At 38.8% G+C, this 23,001-nt stretch overlaps 3 protein-coding genes across 3 annotated transcripts; all 3 read left to right on the top strand.

Moving 5' to 3' along the window:
• The first annotated feature begins 6,044 nt into the window (after positions 1-6,044).
• On the top strand, positions 6,045-7,715 carry LOC135936665 (46 kDa FK506-binding nuclear protein-like). The gene is made up of 6 exons (XM_065479548.1): positions 6,045-6,205; positions 6,455-6,547; positions 6,604-6,819; positions 7,024-7,194; positions 7,248-7,426; positions 7,485-7,715. Exons 1-6 carry the CDS (start codon positions 6,196-6,198, stop codon positions 7,566-7,568), a joined length of 753 nt encoding a protein of 250 aa, XP_065335620.1. The 5' UTR covers positions 6,045-6,195; the 3' UTR covers positions 7,569-7,715.
• An 8,189-nt stretch (positions 7,716-15,904) lies between these two features.
• On the top strand, positions 15,905-17,162 carry LOC135937374 (myosin-14-like). Its single transcript, XM_065480525.1, has 3 exons — positions 15,905-16,114; positions 16,333-16,670; positions 16,769-17,162. Exons 1-3 carry the CDS (start codon positions 15,938-15,940, stop codon positions 17,160-17,162), a joined length of 909 nt encoding a protein of 302 aa, XP_065336597.1. The 5' UTR covers positions 15,905-15,937.
• Positions 17,163-17,538: 376 nt separating this feature from the next.
• Positions 17,539-19,144, top strand: LOC135936106 (centrosomal protein of 83 kDa-like). Its single transcript, XM_065478797.1, has 4 exons — positions 17,539-17,756; positions 18,185-18,696; positions 18,748-18,904; positions 18,957-19,144. Exons 1-4 carry the CDS (start codon positions 17,560-17,562, stop codon positions 19,054-19,056), a joined length of 966 nt encoding a protein of 321 aa, XP_065334869.1. The 5' UTR covers positions 17,539-17,559; the 3' UTR covers positions 19,057-19,144.
• Positions 19,145-23,001: the final 3,857 nt, after the last annotated feature.

Below are 23,001 nucleotides of genomic sequence, written 5' to 3'. Positions count from 1 at the left end.
GCTTTCACAAGAGACTGAATCTGAAGAACTGCGCACACTGTCCAAAAAGCTTCCCTGAGTTTGCTAACTTGAAAAACCACTTGGCTGAGAAACACAATTTGATTGAACGCAAATTCGATTGCGGCGAGTGCCAGAAGAAGTTTGTTTCTTCACGTTTCCTGGCTGCTCACAAAAGAAATACACATTTGCAAAGCAGAAAACTGAAATCATGTGTGGTGTGTGGAAAATCAATGGGTGCAAACTGGTTGAAAACCCATTTATTAGCGATTCATGGCATGGAAAGTGCGTGAAAGATGTCTGTTCAATGTCGAGAGGAGGTATCATCTGTTGAAAATATGTTTAGAGGGTATTGTCTCATAATGCTGTGTTTTTTTTCAAGATTATAAATGTCCTTATTGCTAGTTTGTCTGCTTCTGTATTTTTCATTTCCTTAAATCATGTATTGGTAGACAATTGATGTATAAACAAATTTTTCCGCCCAACCTATCCTTTTCCACTTTTATACTTTATTTATAACTACAAAAGGGTTAATTCTGCAATCTTTGTAAATTTAATTTTCAATAAATCGTGGTGAATGAAAAATTTGAAATTTTAATTTGATTACAAATTCCTCTAGTAATCGAAAACATGAACATTAATTACGGTTGCCTTCTTCTCCTGTGTACTGAACTGCATGCATTTAGCGCATGCGGTCGCTTTTTGTACAAATATTTATGTGGGTTTAGTTACAATTTATAAAAGGGAACTTGATTATTTCTTTATTTGATGTTTATAATGTCTTCTTTCTGGATTTCTTTCAAGATATTGACTTATCTCGAAGATATTTTACAAAATCTGCCTAGCAAATTTTTTCAAATTTTAAAGAAAATTTTACTTTTTTTGTACCTGAGCAAGGTCTCTTGTTACTGTTCCAAATTGAATAACAAATTATTTAAAGATTAACAGAATCCAACAATTCAAATTATTATCAATTATTTCCCTGTATCGATCCCCTTTATTTCTTGAGCCTTTTTAATTGAATTGAAGAACTTAGATATTTTCCCCCTCTTGTTAAAATGACAGAAAAGATTAAGCACTCATCTTAAGCTCACGTGGAAAGTGCAATTATTAATTAATAAAAATGATTTAATCTTCATCCTCTTACGGGAATACGGGATTAACTTCCATTTCGATCGCGTTTTATTATATTCAAGTTAATGATTCAATTTTGACTAATATTATATAATATAAAATAATCAGTGTTTGTCCAGCCTACATACCAATCAGCTTATGCAACCCGCAACAAGACTGGCACGCGACTCGAGTGACGTCAGCGGAAACGAATGGCTTTGAGAAGGGGCAATGCCAACAGCGCCACCATGAATGAATGAATGAATGAATGAGTCAGTTCTTCAGTTATATTTCGTACAGTTTAATTTATTAGGCAGTGAAGGCAGAAAGGCTGCAAATTAATTTAAATTCAAACCATCTGCTGATTAGTGCGTGGTCATCCAAATATTATTAAATTTAAAATGTGAACGCTCTAGATGCTTAATTAATAACTGTTAAACAGGAAGCCGCAGCTTAAATCACAGTTTTACAGCAGGACAACTTTAAAAAGTTCAGCTAAAATATTTTTCTGACCATTGGGTGGTTGATTGCAAAATGAAAGTGTAACTAATTATTTTAAAAAATATGTAGGGCTGGAAAAAGCCAAGAAAGTCGGCATCTGCGAAAGTTTGGCACAAGGCCTTGAGGTGCGTGATTGGCCCACATCGGGTTCAATCCTTCTCTAGTCTGCAAATAATTGCAAACAACAGAGGTGAAAAGCAGCAGATGGACTGACGCGTTTTATACGAAGCCGCTTTGTGCGTGGAAAACGTCGCCTTGAATTTGTTGTGAATGGAAACCCGCATTAAACGAGTTGCGTTAATATTATTTTTAAAATGGTGCGGTACAAAAGTTTGTGTCTTGAAAATTAGAATCGAATGGAGATAAGTAACTATATCGAAATATGAGTGAATTAATCTCAGTGAAAAGCAGAGAGGCTCAGCTTTTTATTTACCATTTCACTTGTCATCTATACGAAGCAGAGAGTCATTTCTTATTATGACTGATGCATTTCTTTTGATTAGAGCAGAATTTTCTACCATTTTGCGTGTTCTTAGGTTAAATTAACTATCAATTCACTACATTCGCTGGTTTACAATTCACAATTTTATTGTTAATTTAGTTTCAAAGTAATCTTTATTATGGTTCTGCAGGGCTATTTTGCCCCATACATTGCCATATCCAGACAAAATAATATCAGTTTGAACATAAACATAATTTAGGTCGTTTAAGATTATAAGAACATAATTGAAATCTACAACTGGGAACAAATTAATTAATGGCATCCGTCATAGCACTTCGCGCCATTGAGTTTCAAAGTGAGAGAAGCTACAAAGCTACAGGGAAAGAGTGTGTGATGGTTTTTTCCCATGCTGCTCTATATTTAGAGGAGATAGATCTGGAGCTAAACTAACTCCAACAATATTGTTTTTTTAAATTAAAATATAGACTTATGACATTAAATTACACAATATTTTAAATTGAAAATTATTTTTTCGTCATTATTTAACGCCATACCAATTAAAATACAAGATTTGGTTGAAATTCCTTCTCCTTTTCGTTTACCATATAATCCACCTGACGATCTGACGAACTGCAGCTGTTCAGGTCTTATTCGCGCCATTTCAAGTTGCCGTGATGCCGCTGGTGAAGCCACTCTGCCGCGTTTGCGAGCGTCCGACGGCGGACGGCGCTGTCCAGGCTATCCAATTGGACAAGGAAAAGCTGCAGACATGGCTCCTAAATGTTTGTGGCCATGAATTTGCAGAGGAAATTGAGGATGAGGATCTGATTTGCTATTTCTGCATCTGGCACGCAGAGTGAGCAGGACCGGGATTATATATTTTTCAATTCTAAGTGACGTTTTGATATTTTAAGATTTCTTGCCAAACATGATAGCGAGCTGGAAGCTTTAGCTTGGTGGACACCGGATCTGGTTGATTTGGACGACGCGGCGAAGGAACTGAGGATGAAATATCTAGGTACATGGGTTTGTAAATTTTATTTTAGAACTACATGGGTATGACGTGTAGAGAGTGGAATGGAAGGAAATAATTCAGAATGGGCAAGAAGCTAATTATTAAAATTTAGGAGATATCAGAACCTAACAACAATCCTCTATTATTTTATAGAATAGAATAAAAATTGAAATAGCCTGATAGTTCTGAACAAATATATAATTTCAATTCAAGTGGTTAAAATTACGGTTTTACTGCGGTGGACGTTATAAAATCCACACTTAAAATCTTTACTCCAAATATTGATATTTGCCATAAATATATTCAATCTCTTCTTGAATATTACCGATACTTAATTTTGGATTAATTGTTTCAGAAGGAAAAGCAGAGCAGTGCTGGGTACAGCTGGAGAAGATTGAAATGCCGAAAAGCGAGAAAGACGAACATGAGGGAAAGACTAACAATGGAAATAGCAAGAAGAAATGTGTCTACTGTGGGCTACTTTCCACAAAAATTAGTAGTCACGTGAAAAAAATGCATGAGAATGCCATCAGGTGCGACTATCGTAATTGTGGCACATATTTCCTCACTGTCGAAGAAAAGGACAAACACACCAAGGAAGTGCATCAAAAGTCCAAAGCAAAGAAATTGATCAAGTGCAATTTTTGCGCGAAAGAATTTCGGCAATCCTCCTCCTCCAACTTCAGAAAGCATATTCGTCGTGTTCATTCTGAGTATCGAGTTATTTGCAAATTCTTGGGTTGCCTCTGTTATTTCAAATCTGAACCTGAAATGATTGTCCACTTTGATTCCGTTCACAAAGAAGAAGACGAGGCAAAAGTCTTCAAATGCCACCATTGCACGTTCAAATCTAAATCTAAAGGGAATATGTCGTTTCACGTAACTCGTTTTCATTTGCTAAAGACGATCAAGTGCGACAAATGCCACAAAATGTTTTCCACCAAGCAGCATCTAGCAAAACATGTAAGACAAAATCATAAATTTCGGGTGTGCTCAATTTGCAATTCAGAAGTTACTGTTGGATTGATGAGTCGCCATTTGAAAAGAAAGAACTGCGCGCGCTGCAAGAAAGAATTTGAATGCTCAGGTTTGTACCAGTTGCACTATAAAACATGCAAACAAACTCTCCTCAAATGTGACAAGTGCCCAAAGGCATTTAAAATTCATGCTTTGTTGGATTACCACGTGAAAAGGAAACACAGAAACAATTCCTGGCGAGGTTTGCAGCACAAAAAATTTGGATTCAAGTGCGAGCCGTGCAAAAGGTACTACAAAAGTGCAAAAATACTGAAAATCCACCTGATTCACTTTCACAAGAGACTGAATTTGAAGCATTGCGCTCACTGTCAAAAAAGGTTCACTAATTCTGCAAACTTGAAAAACCACTTGGCTGTTGAACACAATTTGATTGAACGCAAATTCGAATGCGGTGAGTGCCAGAAGAAGTTTATTTCTTCCTATTTTCTGGCTTCACACAAAAGAAACACTCATTTGCTGAGCAAAAATCTGAAATCATGTAAGGTGTGTGGAAAATCAATGGGTGAATGGTGGTTGAAAACCCATTTATTAGCGATTCATGGCATGAGCAGCGCGTGAAAAATGTGCGTTCAACGTCGAGAGGAGGTATCATCGGTTAAAATATGTTCAGAGGTTATTGTTTCAGAATACTGTTTTTTTTTCTCAAGATTATTATGTCCTTATAGATAGATTGTATGCTACTGTATTTTTTCCATTCATTAAACCTTGCATGTGTAAACAAATTTTCTGTACACTCCACCTATCCTTTTTCCACTTTTATTCTTCATTTATAATTACAAGTTTATTCTGCAATCTTTGTAAATTTAATTTCCAATAAATCGTGGTACAGGTTAAATATGAAATTTTAATTTGATTTAATCAAGCTTTTCCAGTAATTGCAAATATGAACATTAATTACGGTGGCCTTTTTCTCCTGTGAACTGCATACTTTTTAGCACTGTCCCTTTTTGAATAAAACATTTATGTGGGTTTAGTTACAATTAGTGAACTTGATTATATCGTTATTTGCTGTTTATAATGTCTTCTTGCTGGTTTTATTTAAAAATACCAAATTATCTCGAAGATATTTTAGAAATCTGCCTAGCAAATTTGTTCAAATTTTGTAGAAAATATTATTTTTTTCTACTTTAGCAAGGTTCTTTATTATTGTTCCAAATTGAATAACAAATTATTTATAGATTAACAGAATGCAACAATTCAAATAATTATCCATTATTTCACTCTATCGCTCCCCTTTAATTCTTGAGCCTTTTTTAATTGAGTAGAAGAACTGTGAAATTTTCCCCCTCTTGTTAAAATGACAGAAAAGATTAAGCACTCATTTTAAGCTCACGCGTGGAAAGTTGTGCATTCTTCAATTAACATGCTTTTTTTTGACGTGCTGAAAACCAAAATCGGTTCAGCCAATCGCCGTAGAATCGTGAAAAACCATTTTTTGAAATAAAAAAAAAAATTTCCAACGTTTCTACGGTGAATGGCTTAACCAATTTTGGATTTCAGCACGTCAAAAAAAGCAAATTAATTGAAAAATGCAAAATAGCTAGATTGAGCGGTCTGAAACCGCAGCGGAAGTGCCTTAAAAATTGAAGGTATACGGTGGCGCCATCTGTTGGCGGCTTCGAACACGAAGGGTTTATGCAACTGGTCAATTGCCAGAATTTTTTGTATAATTGCTCTCCCTGAGGAGTCGTCAATTCATCGGAATTTTCCCGCCTAAAGCAAAAGTGTTGAAAAATATATTCAAATTTATAACTCCAAAAGAGTCGTTCTATCATTAAAATACGTTTGAAACTCAATTTTGGATTTTGAATCTTATAAAATTGAATTTTCATCTGATTAATCTCTAATTTTTGAGAATTTGGCGCGAAACTTGAGCCCAGCAGTCAGAGCGCCGGCGGCCATCTTGAGTTTCCCACACAAACACTGACAACAGGCCCAACAGGCGAACAGGCTGCATTTTCCTTCGTCTAATTTATTCCTGCTTATTTTAATTTAAGCAAGACAGCAAGTGTGCCGTTGAAAATTCTTTCCTGAGCTTTAGCTTCAATTAGTGCTTCCATTCCTACCGTTTAATTAGCCATAATCAACTATGTTTTGGGGTAAGTTTCATTCGCCTTTCTCGATGAGCCGTTTTAGCCGGCAATGTGCATTATTTGTGGATCTCTCGCCATTTTGGCCATTCTGCCGACGATTCGGCCGCAATCTCGGCCTGTTGCACTCAAACAGTCAGGCAAGATGCCCGATGCATCGCTTGCTCGGCGACACGAGACGCTATTTTGCCTAAAACTGGCGACGGCGACGCGCCATGTTTCGGTGAATTAATAATTCAAGAAAAATCTCTTTTGCAGGACTGACTTTGGAGAGAGGCAAGAAGTATGTGCAGAAGGTGCGCTACTCTTTTCACATTTCCATGGCTGCGTTGGACTTGCGAGTTCCATCAAGTATGAAACATTAATTGAATTTTTCTTTAGGAATTATTAATTTTTAATTTCGGCAGGTCAGGAAGTGACCGTCATCTTGTTGGTGGGAGAAAGTGAGTTTGTGCTTTGCAACCTGCAGGCGAAGCATCACGTCCTGCAGCAGCAGCTTGACCTGAACTTCCTGAGAGGCCAGGAAATTGTGTTTTCTCTGTGTGGATATGGCAAGGTCACCCTGTCCGGTTTCTTCGTGCCGAGCGATTTTGAGGAGAGTGAAGAGGAGGACGAGGAGGATGGTGGGCATTATTTAATTTAATTGGGAAAAATAAATAGGTAGTTCTGAGTCAGGATTGTCACTTCAAGAGGGCAAGAGGACAGGTGACAAGCCTAACTCGGATGAAAACTAAATTTTCAAGATTATTTTATTTATATAAATTTAATTTTATATATTAAAACATGAGAACCGCTTGATATGGATTTTTTATTTTGTAAAATTTCAGAGGAAGCGCCTCAATTGATGCCCATTGCTGACAAGAAGAAGAAGAAAAAGCTGAAAACTCTGCCACTAATCTTGGACAGCGATGACAAAGACGAGGATGAGTCTGATGACATGGCAGAAGACAGTGACAGCGTTGAAAGTGAGGAAGATTCCGAGTTAGAGGAGGAAGAAGGTTGGTTTTAATATCAATTAAATGAGGAGGATTTTTAATAATTAATTCTGCAGACTCTGATGAGTATGTCAGGAAGGAGAGCGATGACGATGAACTGGACTCGGACGGAGATGATAGTGAAGAATCAGACGTGGAGGTCCCACAGCCTGCAAAGAAGAAATTGCAAACCCCTCAGAAACAGGTCAAGCTTCCCAAGGCTCAGGAGCAGAAAACTCCAAACAAAGCAAGAAATGTATGTCCATGTTGGAATTCTTTATTACTGACTTCTGAAATTTAAATGCTTTTCTCAGGGTGCCGCGACTCCGAAGGTGCATCACTCTGGCAAGAGAGAGAAACAGGCTCCCAAAGGTAGGGGAAGAAATGTTTTTAAGTAGATCTGGCCCTCAAGTAGAAGAAAGTTTCATTACATCAAAATCTCCACACCTGCCAGCTTGACTATTTATTTGTTTTAATTTTTGACTGCATTTACTATGATTATATTTCTGTCAAATATCAAATAAAAGGAAGCCATCAGACATAAATTCATTTTTACTTCATTCGGACAAGCATAAATTCAGCGTTAATGCGTAAATTCGTATGAGATACACCAAAAATCAATAATTGAACATTTTAAAGTGGCCTGCCCGCTCTGCAGGCGAACAGGAACTTGGCGAGGTCGGGCTTTCCAAACTTCCTGAAGTCGTGGCAAAATTCTCTTTGTGAATTAATAGGGATATTGAACTCATTCACTTGTGAGTCATCATACGGTGTCTTGTAATTCTTCTCGTAAGGTTTTAAGACGATCCAAGTAAATTTCGGGAGAAAGGCGCAGGCATTCGTTACCAGACTGTTCACTGCTTCCAACAGTCGGACAAATCCAGTTTCTCCGGGTCTTATACTTTGGTAGAAGAAGTAAATGATTAAACTCTTCAACTCGCGAAGAATTTGTCCATTGGCAATCAAATTTGAGATTTCCTTCAGGATGGCAGGGTCAGTTCCTGACGCCTTGTCCAAGGTTAGAGAGACCTTTTCCAGTTTTGGTGAAGAGAGAAGGTGTAGGAGATTTTGACCGTAATTATTGTTCTCACTATAAAATAAACATTTTATTAGATAGGAGTCGGATGAGTTTCGTGCAATCTCTTACCAAATTGGAATATTCCACGTCAGCTCCTTTAACTCGGCAAAAGTTTGTGTTGACATCAACGGCTGGTCAGAAAAAAAAGCGTGATGAAAAGCGAGCCTTTCTAACTTCTTGCAACATTTCATAATATCTCCCATTCGTAGCTTGAATTGAATGATGCTAATAACAAGTTTCCTCAGATTTAACCCGTAACGATCCAACAATTGATTGAAGAAAATTTCTGAAGGGAAAGATAAATCAACATGAAGACTCTCTAGTTTGGAAAAATTAAGCAAGGTATCGATCCTGCGCTCATTGATATGCGATATTCGAGGCCAGCAAATCTGAAATAATATTTATTGGATTATTCAAATATGATTTTTAACCAGAGATAAGTATGCCAGTTTATATAAATGCCGAATGCCATTTTACTCCTACAAAAAGTACTTTGTGGTGAAAAGGGGTGTGAAACAAAATAATGCTTTCTATATGTTTCATCCTTGACTAATTCAATTGAAATTAACCTGATGAATGATCATAATTAGCTAAACTGACTCTATATATATTTTTTAATATGACTCTATTTAAAGCTTCAAGAAGGTAACTGAAAAAAATCGATTTACCGCCCATCAATAGCAGCATTTATATGGTGGCTAAAAACGTTTCTGTTTTACCGAAAGATGTCTCAATTCCGGGAAAAGCTGGTGAATGGGCAGCGTAGGTGGACAGACGGCCAAATTCATCAATGAGGAGGTTTCCGAGGGTAGATTATGTACATCAATAACTTCAGGAATATCAAAATCGTTAAAATCCAACAGGTTCATCAATCGAAGCTTCGGCAGGTGTTCAATGCACAAATGCATCAGTCTTTGGGATCGATAAAAAAATCGAGACAGTGAAAAATGAAACACTCTCAAACGAGAAAAGCTTCGTTTGAATTGGTCGATATTCGATAAATCCACGTATGCGTCATGAATCCTGACGTCAACATGTTCCAAAAACTGAAGAGTCTCGCAAATCTGCATCAGATCAGAGAAAACTACTCCCACAAACACTGGCAGCTCGAGCTTTTTGAGCTTGCTCAGACTACAAATCGCTTCAAGTTCGACTTGATTTAAAGTGTGGTAATGGTAATTATATATTTTGGTCGTTGAATTTCGTCCGTTTATTATCAGTGACTGAACGTTCGGAGCTTCAGCTGCGATCATTTGTATAATCTGAGTGTCCAAATTTAGAAAATTAGAAGAAATGAAAATATTATCATTTCATTACCCTCGTAAGTTGTTCATGGAGGATTTCCTCGGGACAAAAGGACAAGAGCCCGTCGAGCTCGATATGTTTCGTCTCTGAACTCAGCAAAAAGGAAAAATCCCGAAGCTTCCTTTCGAAATTTGGTTTACTTTCCCCAATCGCACCATCAAACTTCACGCTGGTCAGCTGACGCAACATATGATCGCGCAAACAAACAGCTGCAAAATATTATTAAATTGTTAAAAAAATAAATAATTTATTTATTTACGCAGAGATTTCAGTTTCCTCCCGTATTGTTCATGTTCTTGGAAGAAATCAAGATTCTTCCCGATTTTTCGTCGAGAAAGCTCGACCAAACTGCAATTCCTTGATATATTCAGCAGTTTCCTCTCGAATAACATCAGTTTCTCCTCGTCATTCATTTCATTCATGATGAATTATCTTTGAGAGCGAAAAAAATGTAAACTCAACGCGTTAAAAAATTCGTAATAAATAGGAACTGCAACAAGATCAAGAGATTAAACTTGGTAGTAAATTTCGACATTTAACTGTAAAATTCAGATCATCGCCAGCCACCAAATTCTATTTCTCTTACCTTATAATTATTATCTTCGACTCTCGCCCGAAACTCACTTCTCGGTGGTACAATTAGCAGCGGTTCTCGCGACAGACTGAAGCACGGCCACTCTGTCCGTGACTTTTAAAACAGCGCACTGTTTCATAACAAGTTGTTATGCAAGAATACGAGGCAAATAGTTTATTTTCAGATTTGAAAGACTTTTGTTTCATGAACGAAAGTTGAAATTATTTTCAAAATCGATTGGAGAAAAATATAATCAATGACTTAACAACGCATTAACAAGAAAAAATACTTAAATCAGGAAAAACATATTTTTTATGTTGTTATATACATGCATTAAATAAGAAAATAAATTATTTTCGCCATTTACATTTGAATGATTGTTAGCATTTAATTACTATTGGAATTTCTCCAGCAGAGCATTTTTGCTTCTTGCTCTACCATTTCTCGCTGGGGTCGAAATAAATTTTTAACGATGGTTAATTGTTAAAAAATGAGGCAGGATATTAGTTTCGAAAAGGTATTTAAAACCGCTGAAAAACACGAGCTGCGTCCAAGTGAGCATATTCAAGGAAAATATCCGACCAAAAATCATAATCGATCAAAATCTTTTGCTGTGCACCGCTGCCCAATTTCTCAGCGAAGAAATAAATTTATTGTTTTAAACAATTGTCAATCCTCTAGCTTGTGTTCTATTGTGAAGAAAAATAGACATTTCCTCAGCAGCCGCGTCCTCTTTGGTCTTTTTTCCTCAGCCTCAAAGCGTTTCTAATTACTTAGAAGACTATAGGATAGAAAAGTTCTTGTTATTGAAATATTTTTAATTTTTAATAAGGGTGCAATGATTTTATTAAATTAAAATATTGTTTACAAGTAAACATTATATTTATTCAACACATAAAGATTTGTTATTTATATTAAAAGGCTTGAATTAATTAGCAGAATTTGTGAATTTCACTTTGGAGCTGGATAACTTTGTTGCGGAAAAATTTCACTTTTTCCTTTAAGGGATAAATCTTTCGATTCCATTTTTTAGATTGAAATTCTGTCCACAATTTTAATTTTGGCCGCAATAGCTCTTATATTTCATAGTCAAAGATGAAATTGTTTACCAACAGAGAAATAAAAAGTTAAAATTGCCTGCCCGCTCTGGAGGCGAACAGGAACTTTGCGAGGTTGGGTTGTCCACTCTCTCTGAAGTAGTAATCAATTTTTGTATCTTGAATAAAGCTTAAACCCTCAAATTCGCCCTGCGAGTTGTAAATTGGTGTAAAGTCCTCCTTCAAGTAAGGTTTTAAGACGACCCGAGTGAATTTCGGGAGAAAGGCGCAGGCATTTGCTATCAGACTGAACACTGCTTCAAAGAGTGGTAGGCGGATTTCCTCGTCGCTAAAATCTTTGAAGTAAATTATTAAACTCTCCAACTCGCGAAGAATCTGTCCATTGGCAATCAAATTTGAAATTTCCTTCAGGGCATCAAGGACGGTACATGTCATCCTGTCTAAGGTTAAAGAGACCTTTTTAAGTTTAGGTGAAGATACAAGGTGTAGGAGATGGTGGCCGTCGTTACTGTTCTCACTATAAATTTAATATTTTGATAAGAATAGAGTAAAATTAGTTTGCTTCAATGTCTTACGTAGATTGAATGGCCCACGTCAGCTCCTTTAGCTCGGCAAAGGTTTGTGTTGGCTTCAACGGCAGGTCAGAAAAAGTAGCTTCATACAAAGCGAGCCTTTCTAAATTCTTGCAACGATTAAAAATTTCTCCCAACCGTAGATCGATATAAAAGCTCTTAATAACAAGTTTCCGCAGACGTAACCCGTAATGATCCAACAATTTGTAAACGACATTTTTTGTAGGACTAGTATAATATATTACAAGACTGTCTAGTTTGGAAAAATGAAGCAAGGTATCGATATTGAGCTCCGAATTCCAGCCACAGGCAATCTGAAATTAAAAGAAGGTCATTTATATCAATATGATTTTAATTATAGTAATAAGTGGAGTAAATATAAATAATGCCGAATATGGTTTTACTCTTTGCTCCATTACAAGTACTTCACACTTGACGTTTGGTGAAAGGGGTATGCGAAGTGACAAGAATTAAGGCAACGTCGGAAAAATCGTGAACAGTGGCTCCTGGCCTGGAACAATGTTGGGGGAGTTTATCAGGTGGTAGGGATCACCGACATGATCGTTTGAGATCTTGTGACTAGATATCCATCAACCCGTTGAATTATTGCTCATTTAAAGAGGAATTATGGTGAATTTCCCCGCAAAATCCTTTAACACACATACAAATTTGGTCCTAAAAACCATTTACAGTTAAAAAATACATAGGCACCATTTTCGAGAAAATCGACCTCAAACTTAGCATTGTTTTAATTGGAGAATTTTCAACGGAATTGTATAATCGCGATTTTCTCTGATATTCCGCATTTCCCCAAAAAAAGACTCTGGCTGTCCGATAGATCTCGATGAGAGGATTCCAAATCATGCGAGAAAACGTAGTGCAGCACTGTAAATTTCGGAGAAAATCGGTAAAAACAATCTGATTGGTCAGCGCCCAGCGCTGCTGGCCAACAGAGGAGGCGTTTCACGCCGTCGCTTCTGGTTGCATTACAGAAGGTGGCCGGCGCGTAACTCAATTATCATTTTAATTCCGTTTTCATCATCACAAAAATTTGAAATTTTCGCACATGGTAGCCAATGAATCTGTGCTTGAAAATCAATAAAAATTTATTTGTATTATACGCAGTCTCTGATAGCCATAAGGGTCCGAGTTTGCCTTTGAAAATCATTGAAATTATTAAAATGAAAGAAACATTTTTTCTGAGATGATTCTTGAATAAATTAACTTAATTTTGGGCATTTTGATTTTTCCCAAAAAAATTTAAACGTTCTTTAACGGACATCTGAAAATTTCAGACGAATTTTTTTCAAAAATGGTAAATTTGAGAAAATTTTGCTGAGTGGGGAAAAACTGGAAATTTAATCAGCTTTCTGAATTAGGCAGTATTTAACGCTACTATGAACAGTTGAATTTTAATGAAGCCAAACACAGACCCCTTTTGAAAATCTGCAATTTTTGAAAAAATATAAAATTTCTTTCAAGACTCAAAATTACTATTTTTTATATTCTCACTATTAAATTTTCACAATATTTCTCACCCCGGAAGCAATTAATTTCCTATGCTAAAAAAAGAGGGCGTAACCGGTAAAATTCGAAAAATTGGATTTTGGGGCACTTTTGGTCAGAAGTACTGGGAAAAAATAGGTCGGTTAGGGTAACTTTGCATAAAATTTCATTTTTTAAATAAAAAATCACTATCATTCCACTTTAAAACGAAGTTTTGGACGATTAAACACAGTTTAAAAACGGTCAGTGGCCTTGAAATTCGCGAAAAGTTGTTAAAAAGTAGCTAATAGTAATAGTAGGGAATAGGATGTGCCGAAAAGGCTATTTTACGCTTTATTTATTTTAAGGCTATCTTCCATATGAGATGAATCGCAATTTTTGTTTATTTTTGGACCACGCGCACATTTGGTCTCTAAAAAAACCTTTTAACGGTCCTTAATTTTCGAGATGCTTTTATAATTTCATTCGAAACTAATTCAGTTTAAATTAACGTTTATTGATGATTTTTTGCGATCGTAAATAGTTTAATTGACTCTATAGAAAACTGAAAAAAATCAATCTTCCACGCGTCAGCGTCCAAAAATCTTTGTGTTTACCGTGAGATGCCTCAATTCCGGGAAAACCTGGTGAGTGGGTGGCGTGGATGGATATAAGATGGCCAAATTCATCAGTGAGGAGGTTTCCGAGGGTAGATTTTGTATGTCAATAGCATCAGGCAGGATGAAACCGTAACGAATCCGCTGCTCCATCAATCTAAGCTTCGGCATGTGTTCGATGAACGAACGCTTCAGTGATGTGGCATAACCATATTGCGACAATGAAAAACGAAACACTTTCAAACGGCTAAAGCTTCGTTTAAATTGGTCAATATTCAAGAACTCCAATTTACGTAAATCATAAATCCTGACGTCAACATGTTCCAAAAACCGAAGAGTCTCGCAAAGCTGCCTGAGATCAGAATATTCAATATCCACAAACGTTGAAATCTCGAGCTTTTTGAGCTTCCTGAGACTGCAAATGGCTTCAAGTGTGGCTCGATCCAAAGTGCCGTGAATATGTTCTATTTCCGTCATTGAATTTCGTCCGTTTATTATCAGCGACTGAACGTTCCAAGCTTTAGCAGCGATCATTTGTACAACCTGAGAGTGAGCCAATTTTAAATAAAATAGAAGAAAAGAGAATATTAACATTAATTTACCCTCGTGAGTTGTTCATGGAGGATTTCCTCGGGACAAAAGGACATGAGCCCGTCGAGCTCGATTTCTTTCGTCTCCGAACTCAGCAAATAGGAAAAATCGTTCAGCTTCCTTTCGAAATTCTGTTTATTAACCCCAAACGCACCATCAAACTTCAGGCTGGTCAGCTCGCGCAACACTTGATCGCGCAAACAAACAGCTGGAATTAAATTGTTATTAAATTTAAGGTATATATTGCTAAAGAAATTAATTATAGATTCATTTACGCAGAGATTTCAGTTTCCTCTCGTGTTGTTCATGTTCTTGGTAGAAATCAAGATTCTTCACGATTTTTCGTCGTGAAAGCTCGATTAAACTGCAACTCCTTGATACATTCAGCAGTTTCCTCTCAAATAACTTCAGTTTCTCCTCGTCATTCATGATGAAAATAATGTCTTTGAGACAAATAACTGACAAAATTGTCGAGCCAGCGCGTCAAATGAAAGCTAATAAATTAATCATAATTATAAGAACTAATACAATTTAACTAATCAAGTTAGTAAAATTAATCTCAATTTTCAATCGTTTAATACTTTTGACTTGCACCACAAAATTCAAATTCACTTACCTTTTATCATCGATTTTCGCCCGAAAGTGTAGGGTGTGGGGTTTTACTTCTTGATGGTAGAATTAGACAGACTGAAGCTCTGTCACTTCGGTCGCGGTATATATGACCCATGAAAATGCATTGCTCCAACCTCTGATTGTTATGCAAGAATGCCGGGAAAACATGTTATTATTAGATTTTAAAGGCTTTAATTACGGCAATTATTTTAAAAAACAAATGTTTGCGGTGAAACGCGATTAGTATAAAACAATTCAATCACGTGAAAACGTGTTATTTTCTGATATTTGAAAATAAAACGCGCGACTCATTCTCATCAGGAAAATTATATTTTATATTATTAGCTATGCACACAATTTCTCTGCGCGTTTTAAAATTTAAAATAGGCTCATTGTCTTGGACAAGAATTAGTTGGTATCGTTGTTTGTCAGGATGAAAATCCAGAGAAAATTTGGCCTTCCGCTGTGCTGCACCCAGCACAGCCTAATTTTTGCAATGGTTTTCCTTCCAGACTGGAAACTGAGAAAGTTTCGGAGACGCAGGAGAAGTAGCTGAATTTTTAACCCCACTGCTTAGTAAGGAATACTGCTTTAAAGCTTGAATCTTCTTCAAGGCTGTAAAATTATCGATCTTTCCAGCACTAAACATGATTTTATTTAATAAAAGAAATGTTCGAGGTAAGCGCAACAGTCAAGAATAATTTTTGCAACGATAAAAGAGCCTTTTTCATTTATCATCATCCAATAATCTGCTGATCAACAATCCAAAACTCGTGCTTATTGTTATTTTAAATAATATTGTTTATTTTAAATAACAATAGCAACCAGGAAGGTGTAGTTTTGAAAAATTCTCCCCGTTTGAAAATTGGTGAGAAATGGACGGATCCGCGGATTCCCGTCCGAAGGTAACGTGGGCTGCGGAGGGCGCGGGCGCCACCAGCAACGCGGGCGACCTTCTCGCCGCCCTCAACCAGCAGGTCGACCCTGGAGAGGACCCCAGGAACATCGTCAGCGAGGAGGGACAGCGCCGGAAACTGGCTAATGACTTGCAGGTCAGACAAAAAAATCATTTAGATTTAAAATCGTTTATAAATTAATTTTCCTTTACTATTATTTCTAATTTCGACTCCAAATTCGATCTTCTCAGGGTCGAAAACCTGAGAAACGACACCAAACTCGATAATATAAGACAAATTTCCTAGCTTAACACTCAGGGTAACGTCAGGGGAAGACCCTGATTGTATAATTAAACGATTTTTCGTTTTTGAAGGTGTACGAGCGTCAGGTGGAGGTGATGAAAGCGATGGTGGGCAACCTGGGCGAGGTCGCGAGCGGCAAAGAGGCGGCCCTGAGCAACCTGAGGGCAGGCGTGCGCGCGTTGAAGGACGCCGGCACCGCCCTGGACGGGCTGGCGTCGCAGCTGCGGCGCCAGCGGCACCTGAGCAGCGAGGAGGAGCTGGCGCCGCTGCGCCGACAGCTCGAGGACGACGCCTACAACGTCGAGCGGCTGCGGCAACTCGTCGCCTCGTGCAAGAGCGACGTCGACGGCACCACCAGCGCCATCGCCGCGCTCAAGGAACGCACGGCCGACGAACTAAACGCACTCAGGTACGCAGATGACATTTAAAAAGAGATTTAAACGCTGGAATTCCGTTAATTCGGTATTTTGACTCGTACTAAAGAAATATCCCTTAAAAAATACTCAGGATGAATTACGTCGGGGAGGTGGAGAAGGGGGAGCTGCGCTTGAAGGAGGCGCGCCGTGCGCACGAGCAGGCGCGTTTGGAGAAGGAGCGGTGGAAGGAGCGCCGGCGCGAGCAGGTGCGTCGTCTCGAGGACGTCAACGACGAGGTTGAGGCCCTGAAGCGTGATTTTCAAAAACTAGCCGACGAGCGTGCCCGAATTCACCGGGAGCAACAGCAGCTCGAGGCCGACGACCTCAAACTGCGCAGGGCGTACAACTTTGACGCTTTAGAACAGCGCTGCCAACAGAACAAACGCGACGCCGCCCAGTACGCTGAACAGCATGCCGCCATTCAGGTCAGTCTTTTAAGAAGACCGGTTTTTACGAAGTTACTGAGAACACCAATCGATTCCTGAAGGTTGAATTAGGTAAAGTGGATGTTTTTTCCGACCAAAAAGTGCAGCGCGACGTGCGAACCGTTTTTTCCCGCCAAAACAATACGAATGCGAGAACTGAGCAGATCCAGCCAGCTCTGATGCATGCGCAATTCTCGCATTCAAATATTTTTGGCGGGAAAAAACAGTTTGCACGTCTTGCTCGACATTTTGGAGGGAAAAACATCCACTCTAACTAATTCGACCCTCAGGAATCGATTGGTGAGCTCAGAATCTTCATCAAAGACAGTATTTTTAAGAAAACTCCATTTATTAAATAAATTATCTCCTTTTTTTATTTAATCAAAATTGCCCGAGTGTTTTTGTTGAGATGGTGGAATTTGGTTGTCAGGTGAAGCGAGGCGAGCTGCGGAAGGTGATGTCCGAGGAGAAGACGCGCAAGTGCCGGTTGACGCGTGACCTGGCTGAGGCCGAGCAGGAGCGCGAATCCCTCGAGAAGCGGCACCAGGAGCTGATGCTTGAGACGCACCGCCTCATCGACGCCTGCCTTGAAAAGCGCGAGCTGCGAGACAGTGTCATCGCCCAAACAGCAGACCACGAACGGGAAATGCTCGGGTTTTTTTTTTTTAAATTCTTAAAGACCATCTTGATGAAGTTTCTGAACACACCAATTGATTCCTGATGGTCGAATTAGGTAAAGTGGAATTTGTTTCCGACCAAAAAGTGCAGCGCAATGTGCGAATGTTTTTCCCGCCAAAAATATGAATGTGAGAACTGCGCATGCGTCAGAGCTGGTTTGAGCACTTGCAGAGAGACCAACTGAACGAATGACTTCTTTCTCAGATCCAGCCAGCTCTGACGCATGCGCACTTCTCGGATTCATATTGTTTTGGCGGGAAAAAATTTCGCACGTTTCGCTGGACAAAAAATATCCACTTTATCTAATTCAACCCTCAGGAATCGATTGTTAAGCTCAGAAACTACGTCAAATACAGCCTTCAATCAACAGAAAAATAAATTTCCGCGTTTTGGCGGTGTTGCAGGAAGCTGGAGGAGGCCAAAGAAAGCATTTCACGCGAATACGCGGCGATGGGGGCGCGCCTGTCGGCGACTCGGCGAAGCTCTTGCGCGCTGCTGCGTTCTGCCGAGGAGGAGACGGAAAGGGCGCGTGCGGAGCTCGAGCGGCGCCGCGCGGCCCTGAACGAAGAGCTGCAGGTGCTGAACGGCTGTCTGGAGGCGACCAGGGCGGCCGCGGAGCACGAGGCGGCCTCGGCCGGCCGCTTCTACGCCAGGGTCGAGCACGAACTGGACCAGAGCTGCAGGTCGATCGGCCAGGGCATCGGCGTCGACCTGGAACTGATGGAGGCGCGCGTGCAGCGCCTCGCCGTCCGCACCAACCGCGAGCTGCCCTTCATGCACGCCAGGCTCGACGAGCTCAGGGCCAAACACGAGCTCAGGTCCAGGGAGCTCGCGCTATTACTCAAACTGACCGACGCCGAGGCAGCGGTCAAGGTGGTCGACGAAAGGGACCAAGAACTCCAGGCCCTGGTCAAAGGTGAACAGAAAAAATGTGTGTTTTACCCTGATTTATAATATTCTTTGACAGAGGTGGAGCTCGAGATTGCCTCCCTGAGCGGCACACTGACCAGACGCAGCAGAATGGAGCACGAGCTGAGGCAGCAACTCAAGCAACTCGGCGTCGTCCCTTCCGAATTCGCCCTGCCAGTCGACCAGGACGCCGACGAAAGCGACGCCAACGCCAGGTCTGCGCTCTCTTATATTTTTAACTTTCAAAATATTTTATTTTGATTTCAGTGGGGCAGACGCTGAAGCAGACGACCTGAAGACGGCGCTGCAGCAGAGAGTGGCGAAAATTCAACAGAGCGTGAAGCAACTGGGCTGGAGCGACGATTGATTCAAAACTAAAAGGTCACGCCAGCCTGCCGAACGGGAATTGTCAAAATTTGTTGTCTTTTTGAAAAACTGAGATATTTTTTACGAGGGTATATACGTCAGAGGGGAAAAAATATTATACAAATTTAAAAAAGTCCGAAATTTAGCCTTTTTGCCAACCTTCCCTCCTTATGATTAACATGGAAATTGTCCGGTAATTTAAATTTATAGGATTTTCTAATGGATTGACTCCATAAATGAAAAGAAACCGAGTTTCAAGTCCGTCAGTGCCATACAAAAATTAAAGCAATTTTTAAATTTTGAACGATTTACGTCTCGACAGGAAATTGGGGAGTAAAATCAAGGGGTGCGCGTTGACTTTTTGGGCTTTTAGTGTTGGCACCTTCCATTCTACCACTTTGATAGCCCCTGTCAGAAAGTTTTACCAAAGTGTCACATCCAACGGCCAAGATTTAGGGGTCTGAAATTTGCAAAAAATGTCAAATTAGCAAAATACGTCCAAACGCGAAATGGTTTTTATTTTGTTAAAATTCCACAGCTCATCGTATCGTCGACCACGACCTCTCGTTGGAAAGGTTTTTTTCAGACTTTACCTGACAAACCCAAATGACCTTTTTCAGGGTACCCCAACATAAAGGAACCTTGAAGGAAGAACGTTCAGTTTTGGCCCGCCAATATGGAAATAAAAATTCACGCACACGTAAAAATTCAAATATTTTGTCGTAATATATTTTTACGACGCAATCTGCTTGATCGAGTTTGTTTGACCTTATGCAATTTTTTATCTCCAACCAAGTTACATTTTCTATATTTGTTGTTAAAAAAAAGTTGTTCTTTCACCGCTTTTATTGTTAAATAAAACATATTTCGAGTTATTGCATCAACAATCGACAAATTGAGCAATACCTGAAGGTAAAGTATAATTATTTTTACAATACAAAAAAAATAACATGTGTTTCGTCATAAAAGCTCAAATCAACGTTTCCACACACTATTGTTTTTTAAGCATTATGTATTGGAAATATTTTCGATGACGAAACAAGTCTTTCAAAACAAACAACAACATTTTTACGAGGCGTACTTGCGTAATAATTACAGGCCGAAGCGGTGCGTTGTCGTAATATATATTTATACCACGACCAGAAAGACCGAGCTTCAGTCTGTCACGAGAACTGCTGCTATAATTATACCACGTACCGCACACACTACTGCACTTTCGGGTGATGGTCTTTTTGATATAAGGTTAAGTAAAATCGAATGTGGACATGTTATTGAAGTTATAATTTCTTAAAGGTTGAAATTTGAGATTGAGTTTAGTCCCTTGACCAATTAAAAGTGTTCAATTTCTAATTATTTTGAATTTTTTAGCTTCTCACTGACGCGTTGGCTCAACAATTTTGTCATCTATGTCTAAAAGACAATTCATCATGAATGACGAGGAGAAACTAATGTTATTCGAGAGGAAACTGCTGAATATATCAAGAAGATGCAGTTTGGTCGAGCTTTCACGACGAAAAATCATGCAGAATCTTGATTTCTACCAAGAACATGAACAATACGGGAGGAAACTAAAATCTCTGCGTAAATTAATCTAATATTTATTCCTTTATAATTTATACCTAAAATTTTATACCAAATTTCAGCTGTTTGTTTGCGCGATAGTGTGTTGCGCGAGTTTACCAGCCTGAAGTTTGATGGTGCGTTTGGGGATAGCAAACCAAATTTCGAAAGGAAGCTCCAGGATTTTTCCTTTTTGCTGAGTTCAGAGACGAAAGAAATCGAGCTCGACGGGCTTTTGTCCTTTTGTCCGCGAGAAATCCTCCATGAACAACTTACGAGGGTAAATTAATGTTATTAATATTCTCTTCTAATTTTTTAAAATTGGCTCACTCTCAGGTTGTACAGATGATTGCAGCTGAAGCTCCGAACGTTCAGTCACTGATAATAAACGGACGAAATGCAATGACAAAAATACTAATCCATCATTACCACACTTTGGATCGAGCCTCAATTGAAGCCATTTGCAGTCTCAGCAAGCTCAAAAAGCTCAAGATTTCAATGTCGTTGCGAGTTGAATTTTCTGATCTCATGAAGATTTGCGAAACTCTTCAGTTATTGGAATACGTCGACATTACGATTGATAACGTACTCTTGGAATTCTCGACCGACAAATTCAAAAGAAGCTTTTCTCGTTTGAAAGTGTTTCTTTTTTCTGTACGTTCATTTGAACTACGCAGAAAACTCATCCGCTTTTGCATTCAACACCTGCCGAGGGTCCGATTGTTGAACTACTTGGATTTTACCATCAAACCTGTTGATTTTGACTCACTGAAACTGCCCTCGGAAACCTCCTCGTTGATGAATTTGTGCGTCTATCCAACCACGCTGCCCATTCACCAACATTTCCCGGAAGTGAGGCATCTCACGGTAAATACAACCTTTTTTAGACACTGACGTGCGGAAAATCGATTTCTTTATGATCACAGAAAATCATTAACAAAAAGATTAATTTCAACCGAATTAGTTTTACCAATGAAACATAAAAATTGAAAAGTGAAAAGCATTTTGAAAATTGAGGGACGAATAGAGGGGTTTGTTTGAGAGAAAACGTTCGATTCGTCTCAAGGCACACTTCTTTTGCGCACAAACTTTCCAAAATATCTTTAAAAACAGTCAAGTTTGAAGACTGAAAATTAGCTTTTTCGTCAATCCTTTAAATTATGGTTTTAATTGTTAAATAGTTAAATGAGTTTATGGATTTCAAGTCACCGTGTTTCCAACGAATTGTCTCGTCCTGATGACCTTTTTCAGGGTAGCCCTCCTTGAGATCGGTCCAGGAGCCACTTTTCGCGATTTTTCAAAGCCGCGGAAGTAATTTTTGCCTTTTCGCCGCCTTTTTTTGTTAAAAACGTTTCACCAAACATTGGTTACGAGATTAGATTACATCTGTTTTCGCCAAAATATTTTATTAATACCAATTATTTATATTTGAATAAATCTGTGTTTATTTCAGATTGGCTTGCCTCAAAGTTCGGATTCCAGAGAGCACAATATCGATACCCTGCTTCATTTTTCCAAACTAGAGAGTATTTATTTTGAATTTTCTTTTTCATCGGAAAAGAACTTTAACCGATTGTTGGATCATTACGGATTGCATCTAAGGAGACTTCATATTGCGAACTATAATTTCAAGTTTCGTATGGAAGACATCATGAATCGTTGCAAGAGATTAGAAAAGCTCACTCTTTTTGGTCGACCTACTATTTCTGACGAGCCGTTGATGCCAACACAAACCTTTGCCGAGCTAAAGGAGCTGAAATGGGAAATTCCAATTTTGTAAGAGATTGAACGAAGCTCATTTGACTCTATTCTAATCAAAAAAATGTTTATAGAAAGAACGGAAATCATCTCTTGCACCTTCTCTTTTCACCTAAACTGGAAAAGGTCACTTTGACCTTAAACGAGGATGACGAACTTGATGTCCTGAAGGAAATTTCTAATTTGATCGCCAATGGACAGATTCTTGGCGAGTTGAAGAGTTTAAAAATTCACTTCGACCCTTCTCTGAGACACGAAGCAGGCATCCCTCCACTGTTTAAAGTATTAAACGGTCTGATAAAGAATGCCTGCGCCTTTCTCCCGAAATTCACTCGGGTCATCGTAAAACCTATCGGAAGGCATTCCTTTGCACCATTTTATAATTCGCAGGGTGAATTCGAGGGTTTCAGACTCCCTACGTGTTCACGAACAGAAATATTTTACAACTTCGGAGAGTTCGGACAAGCCAACCTCGCCAAGTTCCTGTTCGCCTGCAGAACGGGCAAGCAACTTTAAGAAAAACAAGGTTAATAAAATTTTGTAGTGCTACTGTATATCTTTATTGTATTGGTATAGCAATAAATGTTTGAATGAGCGTTATAATATCATAGCTGCTTTTAATTAAATT

This window comes from Cloeon dipterum, chromosome 2 (genome assembly GCF_949628265.1).
Source record: "Cloeon dipterum chromosome 2, ieCloDipt1.1, whole genome shotgun sequence".
Classification (NCBI taxonomy): domain Eukaryota; kingdom Metazoa; phylum Arthropoda; class Insecta; order Ephemeroptera; family Baetidae; genus Cloeon; species Cloeon dipterum.
The sequence above is the reverse complement of the archived record's forward strand: the minus strand, read 5'-3'. Positions and strand labels throughout refer to the sequence as shown.

Excerpts from the sequence above, each read along its gene's own strand:
- LOC135936665 (XM_065479548.1), top strand. Across the intron at positions 6,820-7,023 it reads AGAGGAGGACGAGGAGGATG|AGGAAGCGCCTCAATTGATG; the intron begins GTGGGCATTATT and ends GTAAAATTTCAG. Across the intron at positions 7,427-7,484 it reads CTCCAAACAAAGCAAGAAAT|GGTGCCGCGACTCCGAAGGT; the intron begins GTATGTCCATGT and ends TGCTTTTCTCAG.
- LOC135937374 (XM_065480525.1), top strand. The coding sequence starts at position 15,938 with ATGGACGGATCCGCGGATTCCCGTCCGAAGGTAACGTGGGCTGCGGAG. Across the intron at positions 16,115-16,332 it reads AACTGGCTAATGACTTGCAG|GTGTACGAGCGTCAGGTGGA; the intron begins GTCAGACAAAAA and ends TCGTTTTTGAAG. Across the intron at positions 16,671-16,768 it reads GACGAACTAAACGCACTCAG|GATGAATTACGTCGGGGAGG; the intron begins GTACGCAGATGA and ends AAAAATACTCAG.
- LOC135936106 (XM_065478797.1), top strand. The coding sequence starts at position 17,560 with ATGTCCGAGGAGAAGACGCGCAAGTGCCGGTTGACGCGTGACCTGGCT. Across the intron at positions 17,757-18,184 it reads CACGAACGGGAAATGCTCGG|GAAGCTGGAGGAGGCCAAAG; the intron begins GTTTTTTTTTTT and ends GCGGTGTTGCAG. Across the intron at positions 18,905-18,956 it reads GAAAGCGACGCCAACGCCAG|TGGGGCAGACGCTGAAGCAG; the intron begins GTCTGCGCTCTC and ends TTTTGATTTCAG.